This window comes from Oryctolagus cuniculus, chromosome 9, assembly GCF_964237555.1.
Source record: "Oryctolagus cuniculus chromosome 9, mOryCun1.1, whole genome shotgun sequence".
Classification (NCBI taxonomy): domain Eukaryota; kingdom Metazoa; phylum Chordata; class Mammalia; order Lagomorpha; family Leporidae; genus Oryctolagus; species Oryctolagus cuniculus.
This window is the reverse complement of record NC_091440.1, coordinates 112746890-112769511: the sequence shown is the minus strand read 5'-3', so window position 1 is coordinate 112769511 and position 22622 is coordinate 112746890. Positions and strand designations below refer to the sequence as shown.

The window sequence follows — 22622 nt, the reverse complement described above, 5'->3', positions numbered from 1 at the left end:
CAGCAGTATGGAATAAAATGTACAGAGTTAATGTGGTTTGGGTGTTCAAAAATTCTTAGTTTCCTCAAATGGCTTAAATATGGCCTCTGTAATTTGTTCCCATTTAAATTACATCATAAGCCATTTCCCCAAATGTGATACAAAGTCAATTTTAGCACAAATTCTGAGTAAGAGAACTACAAATTAATGAAGTTTTACTTTATTTTGCAATCCACATTTCTAAGCACTTTAGCTTTTTTGTTTGCTTCATTTGAAGAAAAAAAATACCAAACACTATAAACAACCCTGAGTTGCTTGTGGTGCAATACAGAGCTCCATCTTAACATTATAACCAACAAAACTCCAAAAATCTGTTTTGAGGACAAATTTCTAAATTTAGGAGCAAGTAGATGGAGTTAACACTCATAATTTCCACTTCGCATTCACTGCCAGCAAACTTTCAACATAACTGGCTGATAAAGAAGCTGGCAGGGACCCAATAGGAACAGAAGTTAGTGATACAAAGTAGAGCCCGTGAGAATTTATTGCTACTGGGTTTAGGTTACTTTCCTCCCCACACTTATGTGCTGAGAGGACTTGATTTTGAAACATATCTGCACAATTATTCATAATCCTCATGGCTACAGGCCCCATACCCTTGCATGCACATTCATGCATATCCATGTCACATGGTCTGTCGTGCTACCACATGTGCCATTAATTGATGAGAATGCTGCTCTGAGTTGGCTGATGAAGAGATAGGCAGTGCAAAAGAACAGGATTTGAGACAGTCCAGGGCTTCCTCTTCAAGTAGGTTTAAGACAGTTTTTTTTTTTTCTCACTAACTTCCTTCCTGTTCTAACTGCCAGTACTCAGAAGTCAGAGTTGAGAGACAGAGGCGCCCCGGACAGAGACGTGAAGCACTGAACGTAAGTTGAAATACCTTGGGGTCGAGGAGGCTCCTGGTGGGCAATGAGCAATGCAGAGAATCTGTAAAGTAGGCAACTGCCCTCTCCAGTTTACTTTTCAGGGAAGCAGTTCTCCTTTAAAACAAACTTCATGATAAGAAAGTGCTAAAATTGTGCAGAGAAGAGGAAGTCAGAGCAAGGAATGGTAGCAATGACTCAGGGGAGGCAGCTCCAGGAGGGAGGGCTTGGTCTGTGCAAAGCAACCAGAAATAAAATCCTGAATATTCTGGAGAAGGACTGGGAGACTACCTACTGGGGAGTGCCTCAAGGGGTTTCCTACTAGGTAGGAGCCGGCATCTGGCCAAACTCAGAAGCAGAGATGCTGCAGATCCCAGCTGATAGGGGAGGTGTTGGTATATGGTGGCTTGTGCTGGGGTGGAGATGTGTGGTTTCCTGTTTTGTAGCAGACTGTTTAAAGAGTTGTTGAAAAGAGGGGAAAAAGCGATTCAAAGCTGTCAAACATTAAACTGTTTTCTACTAAAGAAAGGCTGGTGATAGAAAAGAGCTGTATAATGAAGCTCTCCCTTAGAGTACGAGGGACTTAGCTCTCAAAGAGGAAGCATGGCACAACATGTTTTTTTCTTGCTGGTTATGCAATGATAGAATTTTCTATCACTAAAACAAACTGTTTTCTAAATTCCTGTAGTTAGATGGACAGAAAGGTAATTGTTATTGCTGCCAACAAGTCATCCTTTACATCTGAGAGAACTAAAAGCAAACATGGAAGAAAACAAATAATTTATGACAGAGACATATTCTAGAAAAATCCAAGTGTGCACAGCTAGGACACTGGTCAGTGTACCTTCAAGATGTCAAGGGTTAGAGTTGGGCCATCATTAAGAGAAGTGCTTCAGGCATGACTTGAAATACTTTCTTCCCTCTTAGAGGACTTCCCAGGCAGTAATTCTATAAATATAGGCTGTAGTTTAATTCTAAACCTAAGGTAAGTTGTAGCATGGGTCTGGTAAATCTATGCAGTCCTTTATTCAAGGTTGAGAGAGGTAGGTTACTCTCGCTCAGATGGAGATCTCACAACCATCTGTTATAGAGATGAAGAGTCACTGGAATCAGGGTTGGCTTGTTGAGTCCTCACTGCAGGAATGATAAAGAAAGGGAAATCAAGATATCTGGATTGGTCTGTCAGCTGGGGGTGTCCAGTCCCCTGCAGGTGCCATTAATCTACTCATTGCTTTATTTTGTTACATCTGGAATATCTCCCTCATAATACCAAGTATAGTACAAGTTTAGTAACAAGGTCATCTCATTCTTTTGTGAAATGTGTGGAATTCTGAAAGAAGCACAATTCACTCTCCTTCCATGTTGTATAGATTCAATACATGTGGAATAACCTTGCTAGAGCCAGTCAAACATTGGCTTGGATCTTCCAGATCTTGGAATTTGATTGCTTCCTTATTTTGGAGAGCATGAGTTTGTCCCCAGGGAAGAACACTGAGCAACACAAAGGGTCTGGTTTTTTTTCTTTTTTTTTTTTTCTTTTTTGACAGGCAGAGTGGACAGTGAGAGAGAGACAGAGAGAAAGGGCTTCCTTTTGCCGTTGGTTCACCCTCCAATGGCCGCCGCGGCCGGCGCGCTGCAGCCAGCGCACCGCGCTGATCCGATGGCAGGAGCCAGGTGCTTCTCCTGGTCTCCCATGGGGTGCAGGGCCCAAGCACTTGGGCCATCCTCCACTGCACTCCCTGGCCACAGCAGAGAGCTGGCCTGGAAGAGGGGCAACCGGGATGGAATCCGGTGCCCCGACGGGGACTAGAACCCGGTGTGCTGGCGCCGAAAGGCGGAGGATTAGCCTAGTGAGCTGTGGCGCCGGCCTGGGTCTGTTTTCACTGGAAGCTCGGCACAGCCAAGTTATTCTGAGAGAAATTTATGGGGATATAATATATTTAAAATTCCAGCTAGCAGGAAGAGAAGCCCAGTGAATAAAATTAAACAGAGAAAAAGAATCCACCTTTGTTGAGCATCTCTATGTGTCAGGCCTGCTGTTAGAAACTTTCAAATTCTAATCATGTAATCATTGTAATCACGGGGTTGGCATTTGGCCTAGTGGTTAAGATGCCATTTTGGATGCCCACATCATATATCAGAGTGCCCAGGTTCGAGTCCTGGCTCTGCTCCTGATTTCAACTTTCTGTTAATGCAGACCTTGGGAGAAGCAAAGTGAGGCTCAAGTAGTTGGTTTCCTGTCACACGTGTAGAGGTCTAGAAGTTTCTAGCTTCCTGGCTATTGGCTTTGGCTTGGGCTGTTGTAGACATTTGAACCAGCAGATGGGGTAGTTTGTTCTCTCTCTTTCTCTCTCTCTGCCCCTCAAATGAACATAAATAAATAAATAAATAAATAAATAAATAAATAAATAAATTTGAGGCAGATTTTAACCCTCAGAGGACAGAAGGAAGACATCAAAGCTTAGAAGTGTTAAGTGATTTGGCTAAATCTAGTAGGAGGACAAAAATACAAAAAAGAATCAACAGCTATAATACCTCAGAATGGCATTTTAGGAAATGTCTCACGGAAGAAGTTTTCTCTAACTCTACATTTGATTGCCCTTGAGCCTGGATCAATCTTAACCTGCCTGGGATCTTGCACTAGAGTTTATACTGGCACAACCAGAAATGGGTCTCTTGTTGCTGTTGGAACTTCAGTAGCATTAATCCATTTAGTACATACTCACTACATCACTCTGTTGTGTTATACTCTGTTTGCCACAGCCAGAGCTAGTAAAAATTCACTTGGACTTTCTTCCAGGTTCTGATATTCTAAGAGCACAAGTGAGCATAAAAATTGTCTTTGACTTCTATCCAGGGTTTCATGCTAATTTAAAGCTTTTTTAAATGTATTGAGTTATTGAAGTATAGTCTTTTGCCTAGTGATGGCTTCCTTAATGCACTATTTTTAAAGATTTATTTATTTATTTGAAAGGAAGAGTCACAGAGAGGCAGAGGTGAGAGAGAGAAGTCTTCCATCCACTGTCCCACTCCCCAAATGGCTACAATGGCCAGAGGTGTGCCAATCCAAGCTTCCTCCAGGTCTTCCACATGGGTGTAGGGACCAAAGGACTTGGGCCACCCTCCACTGCTTTCCCAGGCCATGGCAGAGAGTTGGAGGTCTCAAACCAGCACCCATATGGGATGCTGGCACTGCAGGGAGTAGCTTTACCGGCTACGCCACAGCACTGGCCCCTAGCATACTACTTTTTGAGGATTGTTTGTGTAGAGTGATTTCATATAGGGAGCACTCAGAGAAGTGTAATGCATCCATTCAGTACGTTTCCCTTTTTCATAAGAGTCTGTGTTAGAAGAGTACACTATGAATGCAAAGGTAAGAACTAACACATTTTTTCTCTCAAAAAGGGAAATGTTACAGAATGCTTGTAATGATTTGTATGCTCCTCTAGATTGACTCTGGATTGATGACTATGTCTGTTGTACCTGACAAGATACTCTGCCCCCCGGCACTGATTGGGTTCTTCTCCTCCATTGTTGATGTGTGGGATGTTATTCAAGGGGCTGAGGTGGTACAGAGAAGCCTTGAGGAGCCCCAGGAGCTCCAACCTCACTGGTGAATACTGAGTCCAGAGAGGACTCTGCATCAAGATGTCTTCTGCTGTCCTGAAAGCTCAACCTGGAATCCCCAAATACACCAAGTTACCAGGCAGGCGGAAAAGCAGACTCAAATCCTCAAAATGCTTTGAAATCTCGTCAGTCACTCAGAGCTCTCCATGATCTGCCTTAGACCCACAATTCCACGTGTGGGGACAACAGGACACATCCTACAGAACAGGGAGGGAGGCTAGTAGGGGGGACAGAGAATGCTGATGCTTTCATAGGTGCTGTTGTCTGGGAAATCCCCTGCTGTGGTCCTTCCACATTTCTTTCTCTTCCTCTCTCTTCCTCCTTCCCTCCCTCTTTCTGCTCCTTCTCTCCTGCTACTCTCTCTCCTATCTATCCTCCCCTCCTCTTTTTCTCCCTCCTCTCTTTCTTTCTCTTTCTTCTCTCATCTCCTTCCCTTCTACTTCCTTCCCCTCCCATAGCCTCCCTTTCCCACTTCTACTTAATCATTTAGTACTCATGGGCTGTGTGTCCAGATGCATAATCTAGCATCATCTATGAGATCAAGTTTGGGAACCAGAGTGAAGTCTGCACAGCATTTTGCTCCAGCCTCAGAGGCTATGCCTATAACCATTGACATTTCTCATAATTCACAGAGTAACCTCTGGATTCAATTAATAAAGGAAGCAATAAATAAAATCTAAAATTAAATTGTTTATGTGGAATTTTTAAAAAGAAATATAATAGCTATAGTCCCATCTTAAAGTTGATTTAGTATACAAACAATTCTTGCAATTCCCAAGACTTCTTGTCTCTTCATACTCCTAAATATGCAGAATCTATTTTTGAGAAAGAAGGAGGGGATATGGTTAACTCCCATCTTGGGGGGAAGCAATTGGCACCTAGCTCCTTTGAATCTGTGCAACAAAAGTGTCAAGGCAGAGAAGAGAAAAGGATCTGCCATTGGCCAGTATAGTCCAAGAGCTTTCATATGTGTTTTCCAACCTTTCAGCCCCCTGAGTAATATTTATTCCCACTTTTCTGATGGTAAAATTGAGACTCACTGAGGTTAATAACTTGCTCAAGTCATAGTAAGTCTATTGCAGAGCAGATTTTAAGACCCAGGTCCATTTGACTTAAAGGCCATGTTCTAGCAGACAGAAAGTCATCTGTCTCTAAATTATAACCAGGTGACTTGGTTCACCTAATTTTCACGCAAACACAGGACTTTTGCTTGTTCTTGCCCTCAGCTTACTTGGAACTGTGTTAAAGAACCAGACAAGTGTGCTTTATCCTGAGACTGGTATACACAGAAGTGTGTTTGACTTTCAAAGTCTTGAAAATTTCCCTGGATTTGCACGCTTAACTGGCTTGTCCTGTGTCCTGTGCATGCTGTGAGCAACCACCCTAATTTACTGTGACAACTTAATTGAGCCTGAGAAGATTAAGTCTCCATCTCAGAATATTTAAATGCTCAACAAGGCTGTCCTGAAGAACAAACACAGGGGTGTGAGGATTCTCCCATGGAAATGCATCTGTGTAGGCATCTGTGAAACAGAAAATAGAGGTAGATGGACTAGTAAGGACATGGAAAATTGAGTAATGTGTGTTTTAGGGCCTGAAAGGAAGAGTCCACCTTGACCTTGTTCAATGTATAACTGTCTTAGTTCTCCATCTTGCTTTTCTTTTGGTTCTTTAACAAAAACAAACAGAAAAACAAAAACCAACTCTGCTCTTTGTGGAACCTTAGGGGGAAAGCAGAGGGAGGTGAGAAAAGCCCGGCCAGTATGTTATATGCAGATGGGCTGGCTTCTCCCCAACTTTCACTTCCTTTCTTCTTTCTCATATCACCATTTTCTTTAAATTAGGAAACATTAACATTGTTAGATTAAGATGGGGCTTAAGAAATCTTCTGATGCATTGGTTTCCTTCCATAGAGGATGAAACTAAAGCCCACAGAGGTTAAGCAATTTGTACAAGGCAACCCAGGACAGAGTTGCCCTGCAACTTCCTATGACAGTTCTCTGCTTTGCTAAAGCTGTCCCTGCAGACTTTGCAAAGAAGCATATATCTGCGATTGTACATGCCCATTTAGAGTCCCAAGATGACTAATAAGCTCCAATTTCATCAAAACTTCTCAATAAACACAAATGAAGCAATAGAGCATGGTGCCTCTAAGTCAGACCACGTGTGCTCAGACATGAATTCTGTCCCTCCCATGACATGTCCTCTTAAGATACTTACTGAATGTGAATTCTAAAATTCTGGAAACTGAACATGACCACTCTCAAGAAAGCACTTGACACAGAATGTGTAACTACTGTAATTATTATTAATAATAAAATCAGTCCTCCCTTGGATGATGGGATTAGAAACACTCTACAATTTCCTTTAAAGTTCCTACTCTCACTGCTGCAAGGCATCCATAAAATGGAGGATGAAAAAAGAAAACTGATATTTGTGGTTTCATATACATACATATACTTTGGGAATTTGCTGTCAAACTCCCTACACCATTTATGATGATGACTTTGAAAGAATATGAGATTAACCAGAGGTAAATTTTTTTAAAAAATTCAGTGCAATACTCAGTAATATTGCACTCAGGGTTTGTGCTAAAAGAGTAGTTTTTTTTTTTAAAGCGAGGTGGTAACTATATGAGATGACAAATATATTAACTGTTTGACCAAAGTGACATTTCCACTCTCTATGTAAATCAAAAAACATCATGTTTTACACCTAAATGTGTGCCAGAAAATATTTTTAAATGGATTCACAGAAGGTATTTGTATATTATGAATACTATTCTCTTGCTAAATATATGCCTTGCAAATACATCCTCCTTATATTGTAGATCATTCCTCTTTTCATTATTTATAGAGTCATATTATGAAGAGAAATTTTGAATTCCTGCAGCATTTAAATGTTCAATATTGTCTGTTACTGCGTTTGTAAAATTTAAGAGTGCCCCTTCACAATGTCTTAATGATTCAGTGAAACAATGCCTGTAAAACACTTAGCGCAAAATTGCTAAGGTTTGGGTTCATAAGAGCTCAGTAACCATTATTATTTTATCCTATCTTATTGAAAGAGATGTTGAGTGAAAGAAAAATAAGTTTGTGTCTGGGAAAAATGAAAATGCAGAACTTTTGGAAATTTACATAAAATGTTGGTTTTGACATTTTATTTATTTATTGTAATTGAAAGGCAGAGACAGGGAGAGATTGCCCATCCATTGATTCATTACCCAAACGCCCACAAGAGGAAGCCAGGAGCTGGGATCTCAATCCAGGTCTCCCGCATGGGTTGTAGCTTCCTAAGTATTTGAGTCATGACCTGCTGTCTCTCAGAGTGAACACTAAGAGAAAGCTAGAATATAAAGAGAGAGAGAGAGAGAGAGAGAGAGAGAGCTAGAATATAGAGAAGAGGCAGAACTGGAACCTAGGCACTCTGATTTGGGATACAGGTGTTTCAAGTGGCATCTTAATTGCTGCACCAAACACCTACCTCTCACATAAATTTTAAATAACAAAACAGAGATACATGCTATCTTAAACAAGATATTCTCATATCTTCAGGTGAAGCAAGGTAAATAAACGTCTGGTGACTTAGCTGGCACATGACCGTAAGTCAGAAAAAATCTGTAGATAAAAGCCTCAGACAACTAAAGCATCTAGAGGTGGTGTGCTCTCATCCTTGGTTTCCCAAAATGAGGACAGTAAGATCCACAAGAGTTGCAACACTTGTTTGGTGGGGGGTAAGGGAGAGGGTGGGGATGGGGCACAGCTAGTTAGGAGAGCCAGAAGCAAACCCCATGTGTGGCTAAGCATTGTGAAGAGATAATTATCCAAAATTGAATAGACTCACCACAGGATTCCTCTCTAAAGGATTGCTTGAGGTTAAGTTACATCAATAGCCTGACCAGACCTCATGGAGAAATAACCTCTTTCTGCAACACATGGCTCTGCTTCATGTTTCTAGTAGATTGCTTCAGGATCATGTTCGTAATGTGGAGACCTTGGGTTCTTGTGGATCACAAACGTAATTTCATGAGTTTAGTCTTTGTTTTCTTTGGGCTATGGATCATGATGTTTAACAGATTTTTAGGAATTTGTAATCTCCAAGAAAGATTAAGAACCATCAATGTTTTATGATTATATTACCTGACTTCTAGCCCCTTCTCCATCCTGAAGAGGAATTTAACAGGTTATTAAAATGACCCTGAGCTAGTGGCTTGGTGTGATTTTGCTTTCTGATGGTCAAGTTTCAAGCAGGGTGACTTGTTAGCACCAAGATATACCAGAAAGGGCTGCCCAGGAGGATCAGATGGCTTCATGTGTCAAAAGTATTCCTGATGCTCTGTGGGCAGGTTTGTTATGTGACTTCCACCTTGTTATTTGGTTAGGCTCCTGAGGTCACCAGTCAAGAGACAGCCTTGTCCAGTTGGTCTTACCTGGTTTGCTCTTAAACCACCCACAACATCTACCCAGTACATCCTTCAATTTTTCCCAGCCTGTTCATTCACTTCCCCTGGTGTTATTAAGAATATGAGCTGAATTAGTCACTGAGTTTATTCTATTGTTCTCTAGAGTCTTAGCTCTGCATGGTGCTAGCTTTTCATCAGAGGCAAGAGTTGCCATAGGAACAGTCCTACATGTTTCTTTCCTGCTCAGGAAGTGGACCTGGGATCTGGACATTGCAACTGTTTTCAGAATTAGTCAACTAGCTTGCTATTTAGCTGGAAGAGGATTGATGAGCCAAGAGATATCATTTCTTCTTTTGTTTATTATTGTTACATTTGGTTCTGTTAAAATTGATTTTGCTTGGCTTCACTTACAAATTGTTTTTCTACCTGTTGCCAATGATAGTGACACTGACACTCCAAACCACATCAGATTTTGGCTGGAGATATCAGTCTCAAGGGACTTTGTAGAGGTTTCCCAAGTCACTCTGGATCAGATGTGAGAGATACTGTCTCAGAATGAATGAAGGCTTTACCCACAGGCAGGGAAGAGAGCTACTCTGAAGGTAGAACTGAAGGAAATCAGGTAATGATCTCCTTGCCCACATAACTCCTTGGTGCTGTCTCCCAGGACCTTCAGAATGCAGCCTGTAACTCTTTCAGCAGGGATTTCTTCCTCTTGGTTAGGATACTGCATCCCATCCAGTTATGTGAGCTTGGACAGTTCTCTTTATCTGTGGATCTCAATTTTCTCAATGACTAAATGAGAAGCTAGAGTAAGAATATATCATCTCTAGGGTTCATTTCAGCTAAAGATAGCTGTGACTATTCATGTCCTCAGAAGAAAAATGTTTGCATCTATTATTCAATCATTAATATTTATAAGTGCATATTTTTGTTAGATTTCCCCTCAATGTTTCAACCAAAGCAGGTAAATGTAGGTGATGATGGAAGCAGGAAGACTCCAGGGTTCAATCAGGGGGAGTCTTAGAGAACCCAGAGGTGTTAGAAACCTGGGAAGGCAAGGGATGGACTCAGGGAGAATTGAGTCCAGAAGAGGGAGGTGAAGGAAAGACTACAAAAGATAAACTTACCTATACAATTTTGTTGAGAGCAATGTGAAGGGTCCTTGGCTATTTTATGGCATTTCAAAGAAATTGATATTTAAATGTAAAACCCAATAAATCAGTTAAGGAAAAATTATCAAATGTTTGAACTATCCAAGTGTTGTGGAGAATTCAAGAGAAATGTAGAACCTAGTATGTATCCCCAAGGAATTTTATGTAGTGTTGGGATGTGGCTCTTCTGATTCCTCAGGCAGGTATCACAGGTCTACAACTCTTCATAAGTACCCTCTGAGATGCTTCAGTTTCAAAGATTAAGTTAATGAGAAGAAGCCAACTACCCTTTTGGCAGGTACTCTACCCATTTCTGTAAACCACAGTAAGTGGGACTTTGCAGTCTGAGCTCTCTGACACTAGAATACTGGCTGGCTTCATTGAACTTTGACAATTTTTTTTTTGGACAGAGTGGATAGTGAGAGAGAGAGACAGAGAGAAAGGTCTTCCTTTTTGCAGTTGGTTCACCCTCCAATGGCCGCCACGGCTGGCGTGCTACGGCCAGTGCACCGCGCTGATCCGAAGGCAGGAGCCAGGTGCTTCTCCTGGTCTCCCATGCAGGTGCAGGGCCCAAGCACTTGGGCCATCCTCCACTGCCTTTCCGGGCCACAGCAGAGAGCTGGCCTGGAAGAGGGGCAACCAGGAAAGAATCTGGCGCCCCGACCGGGACTAGAACCCGGTGTGCCGGTGCTGCTAGGTGGAGGATTAGCCTATTGAGCCGCGGCGCCGGCCTTGACAATTTCTATTACTATTTTATCTTAGCTGTTGTTTGGAATTTCTTGTGTTGTATCTCTCATAGAATATTATTCACAGATGAGTTTATTTCTTTCTTGTCAATTATAGTCAGTGACTAGGAGATACTCATCCTAGTACAGAGAAATTCAGGCAGTTCAGAGAAATGACTGGAATATATTATATCATTAGTTCATGAACTATCATGAGGCTGAGTTACAGAAAAATATGGACTATTACTGATGATTATAGAAGTTCATTAGGGCAAGAATAGTACTGATAACAGCCTCACCAGTATGTTTCATAGCCCCTGACTGTTGGCTAAAGGACTACAATCTTCTCTTTCTCTGAAACAGATTAAAAATGACTGAAAATACCCCAGAGCCCCAGCTGGTGGAGGATGATGATGAGCTGGACAGCAAGCTCAATTACAAGCCTCCACCACAGAAGTCTCTGAAGGAGCTGCAGGAGATGGACAAAGATGATGAAAGTCTAACGAAGTACAAGAAAACACTCCTGGGAGATGGCCCTGTGGTAGCAGGTATGTGTGTATGGGACTGGGGTCTAGTGGCAGGCCCCAGATAAGACATATCTTAGCCCTGCAGGAAGAACAGAAAAGAAAGAGGAGCCCTAAATGCTTCCAGAGTTAAGTGGGTAAAGCACAATGTATACACGCTGAATAAAGCTATGGACTGGTTTATTAAATCTTTGGAGTTAAGATGCAAGTCAGCAATGATATGGGCCAAAAATAACACAGAGGAAGGACTGAGAAAGAATTCCAGACTACCACTTAGAATGGTACTCCCCAGGGCAAGCTCCATGCACAGTAGGTTAAGCCTCTGCCTGAGGCACTGGCATCCCATATGGGGACTGGTTCAAACCCAGGCCGCTCCACTTCCAATCCAGCTTCCTGCAAATGTTCTTGGGAAAGCAGTGGAAGATAACCCAAATGCTTAGGTCCCCACCCATTTGGGAGACCTGGAGGAAGCTCCTGGCTCCTGTTTCCTGGCTTTTGATCTGCTCAGCTCCAGCTGTTGTGGCCATTTGAGGAGTGAACCAGCAGATGGAAGACCTCTCTGTCTCTCCCTCTCTCTGCCACTCAAACAAATAAAATAAAGCTTAAAAAAATGACACTCCTCTCTCCATTCTCTCTCATATTTTTCTCTGTCTTCTCTTTCTCCTTCTCAGTTCTTCCCTAACCATGCATCTTCTTCATATACAATGTGGAAGAACAAAATATGGCCCAAAGAGATGAATAGGCAATGAACAAATGGCAGAGTATCTTAACCATAGCCATATGTGAAATATTTGAGGGGCTGTAGCGCAGTAGGTTAATCCTCCGCCTGTGGCGCCGGCATCCCATATGGACCCCGGTTCTAGTCCCAGCTGCTCCTCTTCTGATCCAGCTCTCTGCTGTGGCCCGGGAAAGCAGAAGATGACCCAAGCACTTGGGCCCTTGCATCTGCATGGGAGGCCTGGAGAAAGCTCCTGGTTCCTGGTTTTGGATGGGCTCAGATCCAGCCATTGTGGCCAATTGGGGAGTGAACCAACAGATGGAAGACCTGTCTCTCTCACTGTCTATAACTCTACCTCTCAAATAAATAAATAAAATCTTTTTTTTATTTGACAGATAGAGTTAGTGTGTGTGTGAGAGAGAGAGAGAGAGAGAAAGGTCTTCCTTCCATTGGTTCACCCCCAAATGGCTGCTACGGCTGGAGCTACACCGATCCGAAGCCAGGAGTCAGGTGCTTCCTCCTGGTCTCCCATGTGGGTGCAGGGGCCTAAGCACTTGGGCCATCCTCCATTGCCTTCCAGGGCCACAGCAGAAAGCTGAACTGGAAGAGGAGCAATCGGGACTAGAACCCAGAGCCCATATGGGATGCTGGTGCCGAAGGTGGAGGATTAACCAAGTGAGCCATGGCTCTGGCCCCATAAATAAAATCTTAAAAAAAAAAAAAAAGAAATATTTGATGTTGATCATTAAGGTCAACATTACCCACAAGTGCCTGAAGCAGAAATAGCATCACCATTTATAAAGTCATCACTACCAAACTGGGCGAATCTGCCACTTCTGCAGGTATTTCTATTTCTATTCCAGATAGAGTGTCACTTCTCTATTGATATAACTCCTCTCTCCCACTCAAGGTGCACACCACACACACACACACACACATACACACCTCTTCCTTTTGCTTACATTCCCTTTAAATCCTGCAGACCCAACAGCCCCCAATGTTACTGTCACCCGGCTGACCCTCGTTTGTGAGAGTGCCCCAGGACCAATCACCATGGACCTTACTGGTAAGTGGACACATCTGTACTGTGCAGAGGGGCCTAGGATATCCTAGGGGGAAATGTGGTTTCTCTCCTTTGTCCCAGCAAAAGGAAACTCTAGAAAGATGAACTCCAGAAATATACAAGGGACTTCAGTTTGTGAGAAATTTAATTCCATTTAACTCTGTAAGTTTAGGAGCGGAAGTTGTGATGCAACAGGCTAAGCTTCTGCATGGGAAACCCTCATCCCACATAGAATGCTTGGAATTCAGTCTTATCTTTAGTTCAGATCCAGCTCCCTGCTACTGCACACCTCAGGCGGCAGCAGATGATGGCTCAAGTACTTATCACCATTGTGGGAGACGCTGACAAAGTTCCTGGCTCCTGAATTTGGCCTGACCCAGTCTGAAAAATTAATATTAATTATTAGTAACAATGTTGGGGCTGGCATCGTGGCTCAACAGGATAAACTGCTACCTGTGATGCCAGCATCCCATATAAGCACTGGTTTGAGTCCCAGCTGCTCTACTTCCAATCCAGCTCCCTTTTTATGCACCTAGGAAAGCAGCTAAATATGCTGTATCAACACAGGAGACCTGGAGGGAGTTCTAGGCTCCTGGTTTAGCCTGGTTCAGCCCCAGCTATTGCAGTCATTTGGGGAGTAAACCAGCAGATGGTGGATTTTTCTCTATCGCTCAATATTTCTCTGCAACTCTGCCTTTCAAATAAATAAATAAAGCTTTAAAAATAAAAATAATAGTTGAAGTTATTAATAATACAAAGGATATAGATAATTCATAAATAAAGTATTGAATTAATAAAGTTTCTAAATCCATACTTTCAAAGAGTCTCAAAACAATCATGGAAGATGCATATTATAAAAAAAATTCTGCTTGACTTCAAAATTTTTCTGCACCAAAATAAATGTTTTGATTCACTTTTTACATAGACATTTGAGAAACATCCTTGGATATGCTGGAACCAGTTCATAAATCATTGTTCTTGGAGTGCATAGCATTCCCCATATTTAAAAAAAAAGCCTATTCTAAAGCTCTATTTCACTGAAGAAGGTATAGCCATACAAATGTGATACACTCACTTGTACCAATTTAGTTCATATATTTATCACCACATAATAGCAGAACTACTATTTGTGTGAAAAAGACTGTGGATAGAAATACTGAGAAACAAGTATTTAAAGTGCTTTTTTCAAGTGAACATGAGAAGTAGTGTTCTTATATTAACTACAAAACACCTGAAGGTGAGAAGCAATCCAAGACCTGCTGACGAAGGCTAGTAATTGCACTGTTAAATGCCTACTGTTTTAGCCTAAAGCTCTGATTTCTGTTAGTCAACTTCCCCTACTGAAGGCATGTACATTAAAACGATATTTCTTTTCACCTTATTCTAAGGCCCGAGGTTTTTCTTAAGATGCAGGTCTTCAAAAGATGGAGAGAGACTGGAAAGTGGATGCTGGGTGGAGATGGGCATCTGAAGGGAAGGAGCAGAGGGGCATCAAAACTGAGGGCACTAAAGACAGGTCTTTAGTAGAAAAAGTTGTTACCAAGATCAAAAAGTGGCTTCATAGGAGCCAGAAAAGCATGACTGGAGAACAGCAGGCTTAGCAGAAGGCAGTTCTCCCTCGGAGGACATATCCACTCTTTACCTTATATAGACTTTTTTCAGAAGGAGGAAATCAGAGGCTGAGAAGACACACTTCCTGTTCAACTGAAATCATCGGAGCAGACACACACACAAATGCAGCTACCCCCACCTGATGGGACCTCCCCAGGGGAGAAGTGAGTGCTCTCTCAACAGGACTCAGACCTCTGACAGTGTGAAATTAGGCAATGTTTCCAGGTGCAACTGTCAGTTTGCAATATGAGGTCTGAATTGCCACTAGGCAAGCTGCTCTGTTCAGAAGGACCTGATGATATTGCAGAGAAAACCTGGACTCTGCTCCCATTCCCAGCGGAGAAAACCCAAATTTGGTTTTCTGTAACAAAGAAGCTGCTGAGTTAATCCTGGAGGCATAATACTGGTGTCAGCTATGTTCACAGAGCACACAGACCCAGCTGTGCAACACGTACACATGCACACAAACTCTCTTGAATGTTAGGTTATACAGGGTCACATGGAGATAAAACAGAAAGTTATTACCTCCTGAACAAGGTACAGGGACTAGGGGAATTTCCAATTTTATGAATCCTGAAGCTTTTATAATTTAAGTGATCTTCCTTAAAAACCATAATATAAAATTGGAAATACAAATACAAAAGAACATATAAAAGTGGGATCTTTATTTATGATAATGAAAAGGAACCAAGCTCAGTATATTTTCAAAAGCTAGGAAATGCCACAAACAATACCAAATCTGTAAAAACAAGTAGCTGAGATTCCTACATAATCTTTTCCTCATATTTCTTTATTTGAGAGGTGGAGATATGTTTTAATCAGCTCTCCATTTGACCCCATATATGAAATCACTTTCAACAGGCAGAATAAAAAGATAGTTCAGACTCTCCTCTAAGATGGTTTCTTACAATTCGTTTTTTAAGCCGGCGCTGCGGCTCAATAGGCTGCCTGTGGCGCCGGCACACCAGGTTCTAGTCCCGGTCGGGGCGCCGGATTCTGTCCCGGTTGTCCCTCTTCCAGGCCAGCTCTCTGCTGTGGCCTGGGAGTGCAGTGGAGGACGGCCCAAGTGCTTGGGCCCTGTACCCCATGGAAGACCAGGAGAAGCACCTGGCTCCTGCCTTTGGATCAGCGCTGTGCACTGGCCGTGGCAGCCATTGGAGGGTGAACCAACAGCAAAAGAAGACCTTTCTCTCTGTCTCTCTCTCACTGTCCACTCTGCCTGTCAAAAAAAAAAAATTTCGTTTTTTAGTATTAATAGTTATAAAAGATTTATTTTCGTAATTTATTGCTAATATTGTTATAAAATTCAAGGGAGGTTCTATCATGACCCTTTAATAACTGAGTTACAGGATTACAGGCATTCCAAGTGGTGTGTGTGTGTGTGTGTGTGTATGTATGTATGCAAGAACTAATCTCAAAAACCTGAACTATAGGTCCAGTGGACTGTGTTGTCCCTATAGCTCCCAAAATGGCCCTGGAGCTAGGTTTTTCATTCATGCCTTTGAATATCTGCTTCTGAGGAGAATATACATGATTTTCAAAACCTCTTCTACAGGGGATCTTGAAGCTCTCAAAAAAAAAGTTTTTGTGCTAAAGGAAGGTGCTGAATACAGAGTCAAGATTAACTTCAAGGTAAGTATCTTGCCCTGTGTGGTTTTACGAAGTTTGAATCTTTCATTAATGACTGACTTTCTTGCATAACTATCTTGGCACATTTTTTGTTTGTTTACTTTACCTCTATCCCCTGAGCTGGGTCTGGAATGTTCTCTTTCCAACTCTGAGTTCTACCTGTTGAGACCCACCCTTGCCTCATGCCTTTTCCTAGCCAGGACATCTCAAATTCTCCATGGATTAATGAAGTCAATGGGGTCCCGCCCTCTGTGGACTCCTAGTACATCTACCAGGGCACACACTGCTTTCTGTTGCACCATTTGTACATATCCTGTCCTCTTTAGACACCCTAAGCACTTGAGGTGGGTGAAATTATATGTTCCTTCTTCCTGTACTTCACAAAAACTTGCTAAATGGTAGCTATTTAGTGAATGTATATGGAAAAGTGCAGAAACGAATGAAAAAAAACTCATAGGAAAAGAAAACAAGGCCTCAGCTCTAATTTCTCATGGTTATACAAATGCAGGAAGTGTGGTTTTTGCTAAATAACTGAAAATTTCAATTATAGTGGTGCAGCCAGTGTGACTGGGCTAACAGCAAAACTAAATAAGGAATAAACTTATTCCTAATGAATGGGCATATATCCCAATGAGTAGCTGCAATCACAAGAAAAATAATATCAACTCTGAAAACAAGTAATCCAGACATGCACTGTTTGTGTTTCATGGTTTGTGTCAGCCTTGGCTACCCCACCCCCATTCAGCCATGATCTCTAGGGACTCAGCTTCCCCTAGGAAAACTCCTCTGCTCTGTTGGTATGCTGGGCCCTCATCCCGCTAAGATGCAGGATGTGATTCAATGTCGAGGGATGGTCACTCCCCACCAAATACAAATAGGCCTCAGAATAATTTCATTCTGGAAATATTTGTTGGCACCTACTCTGTAGGTGGCACTAAGCCACATATCACTTACTTGTTTCCAGTCATATTATTTATTACTGAATCATCCAGGGGGTTAGTAAGGAATTGTATCTAATTATTCCTCAGCTGGATGGCACATCTGTTCAATTTTTAAGCCTTAATGCTATTGCATTAATTTGTCAATTAGACAAGTCAGATTTTATCAAATGAAATGTAATGGGTAAAATTTGATGTAAGATAAGGAAATTCTCAAACGTTTGTGTCTTGTATGTGATGGTAGTCTGAGAGGGAACACAGTGTTGTGGCTCCCAGGTGGTCAGCGTTAGGGATGGGGAGCAAGTCTCATCCATGGAAAAGGTCCTTGTCTCTAGCAAGAGAAAGACTACTCACTCTGTGTGTAACCCCAGTAAAGCTCAACAGGCCTGTGGCCTGCCCCAGCATGGAGCTTTAGTTAGAAGAAATGCCAGATAGAAATGGAAAATAAGTGAAAAGCAATCTCTTTACTGATGTCACATGAAAAATGTCCAATAAAATCAGTATTTATAACACCAGTAACATATCCTAAATATTTAGAAAACCAGTAACATATCCTAACATATCTCTTTCATTCTCAATTAATTTCTCTCAATATTCTCTTTCTTCTCCCAGACTTTACAATCCTCTCTAAAAACCTGGTCTGGGAGGGTTCATTGAGTTTCTCCCACCCCATCCCCCTTTCCTTCTCCCTCTCAAGGAACCGAAGTATCACTGACTTCTGCCACTCTCACTTTTTTGCTTGTCAACAAGGCTTGTTCCTTCTAGGATGAGAGTCAGTGGGGATGCGTTGTGGCTGAAGAAGACACTGTGAATATTCGTATGTTTCTTTTACCCTCCCCCAAAACATTTGTATTAAATGGACTTCTCATGGAGTGGTAATAAAATGACATACTCTTTATTTTGAAGTCCATATTGCTGGCTCCCAACTTATATTCTTACATCTTTTCCATCAAATTGAATATCCCACCAGACCAAGGGATAAGCTAAAGGACTTCAGAAAACATTCATTTCCCATGTTCCTATGAGCTATATCTGGAAGTCAGAGTAACTAGAAGTTTGGGCTTTATTTTGTCACAGTCTCTTCAGTGGAGCTATTTTCACTGACTGAGTTGATAGGTTTACACTAGAGAACCTAAAATTAATACTGGCAGTGTCTTTCTCTCTGCTACCTCACAAAAGATAGCTCTGGTCTACTGGTTTAACTATTGCCTCTAATACAGAAAGAGAGCCCTAGTTATTGTTAGGGAAAGCAAACTGAAGTTGCTTTAATTCATATTGCTGAACATTTAGCTGAGACCTTTGGCTCGTGATGCAATTTCCTGTTTAATTTGTTTGTAAAGACATGACTACTGTGTGAAATTAGTAGACAACCCAGTTCAGTCTCAGGTAAAATGAATCATGGAAAAACAGAATTCTCAGGCTGTCTATATTTTCATCTGCTGTAGTGAATTTTCTTTGAAAGGCTTGGGAAAGTAACAAGATCTCAGACAACATCTGAAAATGACAGATATCTAAAATGCTTGCCAGACGCAAGTGGTTTTACACATGCTTTATGGGAAAGGGTGTTTTTGTGTGGCCCATCTCTTTACCTCCAGACTCCAATCTCAGTTATGTTGCAGGCACAACCATATTCTAGACTTGATTTTACATTACAACTTTTCTCTTTGTTATTTGTTTTTAATATGGCAGATGGATCATCTCTGAGGTTTTCGGATATTTACATAATATGTTTCATTGTATTTTTATAACCTTTCCTAAAACAAAGAAGGTCTGCCTGCAGTATCAGGAAGGTTGAACTCAAAATCATCCTCTGAACCACTGAAAAAAGGGAAATACACCAAAGCATGCTGAAACAATGTTTTCATTGAATGCCCCTCTCCCCCAGAATGACAAAAATCACAATGTTCAATGGTTAACATAGGACTGGCAAAGTTGAGCCTTGTGATCTCCTCTCTCCTATTCTGCCTGACCACCATGCCAGCTGTTTACATGGACATTATCTTGAATTAAATCTTCAGTCTTTTCTTCCTCAGAGAAGATTCAGCTAGGTGGGATAAGCATGAAAAACGAGAGAAAATGAAAGCCCTTCCTTAATTTCAATTCCTTGTATCCTTTGCATCTGCAGGTGAACAAGGACATTGTGTCAGGCTTGAAATATGTTCAGCACACCTACCGCACTGGGATGAAAGGTAAGGGGTCCCACACATCACACTCTTCCACCCCCAAACTGCTTCTCCCTGATACTTACGATTTCTAGTTATTTACAGTTTTTAGTCACAGACACACAGAAGAATCCAATTAAAGCTGTAGACACTCATCCTAAGAAAAGATGCACATAGACCTCTGGCCAGCATTCAGGAGTCTAGTCTAGGTGGGGTCAGCCACCAACCTTCAAGCCTTCAGCATCTGGAATTCAACATCATTATTCATACAAGGGAAGAGTAACCAAGATAATGAAATAAAGCACATAGAAATGCCCTCAAAAGTTAAAAAAAAAAAAAAAAAAAAAAAAAAAAAAAAAAAAAACAAGTAGGAGTAAAACCAAGTGCCTTAGATCCAGCACAGGAAAGCCCTGTCCCTGTCCGTGTGATAACTGAAATAAACAATACAGCAACATTGTTTACTCTGCTGTTGCTCTCATCATGCCTTGGGAACCTCCTTCAGTTTTCTTCCATTAATACAGCAGAGCAAAGTGAGAGGTGGGGAGGTGATGGAAGAAGCAGTTTTACAGTTTCACCTTCAGGGCTCTCTTCCCCAAGGGTGGGAAAAAGGGAAGCAGAGGTCAATTCCACTAAATTAATAAACCAAGGTTAAGGGAGAAAATGTCTGATAATTTTGCATGACATAGAGAACCAATTAATTTAAAGCCTCGGGAAGGCTGTTAACCTGAAAGATACAGATTGGCCTTTCCTGACCTAGTCTCATGAAAAAATAGTTTCATTTTTTATTTTCCATTTGCACGTAGACACTAAATTGACGTGGTTAGGCAAGAGGATGATGTATCCATAGCTGTAAACTTCAAATTCACCATTTAAAGACCAGCTACACTCAACCTCTTATCTTTATTTACGCTGCTTTTTAGAAAGAAAAGATTTACTTGAAAGGCAGAGTAACAGAGAGAGAGGGAGAAACAGAGACAGAGAGAGATCTTCCATCCATCAGTTCATTCCCCAAATGACCAGAAAGGCTGGAGGTAGGCCAGGCAGAAGCCAGGACCCTGGAACTTGGATCCTGGGTGGCAGGATCCCAAGCACCCTGGCTGTCTTCTGCTGCTTTCCCTGGCACAGAGAATTGATTGGAAGCGGAGCAGCTGGGACTTGAACTGGAGCTTATACAGGATGCTGACATCACAGAAGGAGGCTTAATGTGCTGCAACTAAACGCCAGCCCCTATACTACTCTTAATATACAAATTTATCCTGATTACTTGCCTGTAACTAAATTTGGGTATTTACACCATTTTTCCTAGTTTTTCACTTTTTTCCCCTTCTATTCACTTATTCCGTCCACGAATTCTGCCCATTCTGATCACAAACTGCTATCATATCTCTCCCAACATGTTCATTGAATGACAGTTTATGGACAGAAAATATTTGAAGTTCATTATATAGAAAAATAGAAGCCCAGAATTGCCATGTGACTTTAAAAAATGATATCCTGTCATTTGTAACAACATGGCTAAAACTGGAGGATATTATGTAGCATGAATTAAGTCAGACATAGAAGGACAAATACTACATGCTTTACTCAAATGCAGAAATTTGAAAATGTGATTTCTTAGTTGTAGCAAGTAGAAGAATGATCATTGTAGGCTGGAAGAGAAGGGGAAAGAGGGATAGAGAGAGGACTGATAATAAGTACCAAAATACAGTTAGACAGGAGGAATGAGTAATAGTAATATATGGCAGGAAGGCGACTATAATTATAGCAATTTATTACATATTTTATAAAGAACTAGGAGAAAGGAATCCAAAAGTTTTCAATGTAAAGAATTGATAAATATTTAAGGAGAATGAAGTGCTGATCATTATGCAATGTATCAAATTATCACACTGTACCACATAAATACATGCAATATTTTTAAAAAGCAAAACAATTAAAAATATATATGCTGCTTTAAAATGTGTTATGTGACTTAGGTTTTGCAGGGCTGAGAGCAGAACTCAAATGTCAATTTGTTTGGGATTTTTAGTGGTCTACTCTGCTACATCTCCCTAAAAGGAGTCTTGGTCCCCGTGAACTTAGGGCAAAAGTCCCCAACTTTTCCATGAGTCAAAATAAATTGTGATACTTTCTAAAAATACTGATTCCTGGGAACCCTTGGCAGGTTTCCATAGCCTATGTGAGTGGGGCAAAGGAAACTATATTAAAAGATATTTCAATTTTGGAAAACAAATTTTAAAATTGCCCAGGTAAAACTGATGGTTAGCTAGGCTTAGACACTATTGCTGTTGGCTCTGACCACTGTCAGTGGTCCAGTTCACAGGATGTATTTCCTCTACGGAACTGTTTCCCTAATGGACTTTTCTTTCTTCCCAGTGGATAAAGTAACCTTTATGGTTGGCAGCTACGGGCCTCGGCCAGAAGAATATGAGTTCCTCACTCCCGTTGAGGAGGCTCCCAAGGGCATGCTGGCCCGAGGCACCTACCACACCAAGTCCTTCTTCACTGACGATGACAAGCAGGACCACCTCACCTGGGAATGGAATCTATCCATTAAGAAGGACTGGACAGAATGAGTGCACTTGCCTGTCCCTTTCCCCACCCTTGCCACTTGTAAGGATTCTCCCCACCATGTTCATCACCCTGTCCTTCATCCCTGTTCACAGCTGGGTCCCTTCTCCAACAGTCCCCACATGCCACGCCCAGTGCATTTTGTCCCACCCTGGCTCTTACAGCTTCTTGAACTAGAGACTTAAAACCTAGGCTTTAACTTGGCCTGCTCTCTCTGACCACCCCTCCGCTATCGAGGTCAGATCTTCTAAGTTCACATCTCAACACAGGATCCTTTCATGTTTCCCTCTCTTATTTCCATCTGATCAACTAAAAGCCAGGAATAGGCAAGTTGATCACAGTCTTCCTGCCGTAGGCCCCTGTAGCTCATTCCCACCCCTGGATTCTGTTATGATTGCTGCTGGTTCAATGAATTCCCTGTCACATCCACTGCTGTTGGGGTTCTTTGTGGGACACACTGTAAACAACAGAAAAGAATAAGAATAAAACAATAACTATTATGTTCTGCCTGAGACCCTCATTTCCCTCCTTTCTTCCTTTGAACAAACATGGTAACAAACGGTTCACACTGGTGAGTTCCCTGGTGCAGGAGT

General features: G+C 41.6%; 2 protein-coding genes across 13 annotated transcripts in view; one reads left to right on the top strand and one right to left on the bottom strand.

Annotated features, from left to right (window-relative positions):
• PDE6H (phosphodiesterase 6H) overlaps positions 1-22622 on the bottom strand; it is a 202278-nt gene that overhangs the window by 21511 nt on the left and 158145 nt on the right. For 2 of the 12 annotated variants that reach the window (XM_070049429.1, XM_070049436.1), the window contains exon 1: positions 923-3416. The exons of 9 other annotated variants lie outside the window; for them this stretch is intronic. The gene's annotated coding sequence lies outside the window, so the exon portion shown is untranslated. Of the gene's footprint in view, positions 1-922; positions 3417-14495; positions 21840-22622 lie in introns of those variants that run through there. One more of the 12 variants, XM_070049433.1, reaches the window with a different exon arrangement.
• ARHGDIB (Rho GDP dissociation inhibitor beta) lies at positions 492-22529 on the top strand. Its single transcript, XM_002712637.5, has 6 exons — positions 492-908; positions 11177-11361; positions 13038-13121; positions 16285-16361; positions 19422-19485; positions 21835-22529. Exons 2-6 carry the CDS (start codon positions 11184-11186, stop codon positions 22032-22034), a joined length of 603 nt encoding a protein of 200 aa, XP_002712683.2. The 5' UTR covers positions 492-908; positions 11177-11183; the 3' UTR covers positions 22035-22529.

Coding starts and splice junctions, on each gene's coding strand:
- ARHGDIB (XM_002712637.5), top strand. CDS start 11,184: ATGACTGAAAATACCCCAGAGCCCCAGCTGGTGGAGGATGATGATGAG. Junction 11,362..13,037: donor AGATGGCCCTGTGGTAGCAG/GTATGTGTGTAT, acceptor TAAATCCTGCAG/ACCCAACAGCCCCCAATGTT. Junction 13,122..16,284: donor AATCACCATGGACCTTACTG/GTAAGTGGACAC, acceptor CCTCTTCTACAG/GGGATCTTGAAGCTCTCAAA.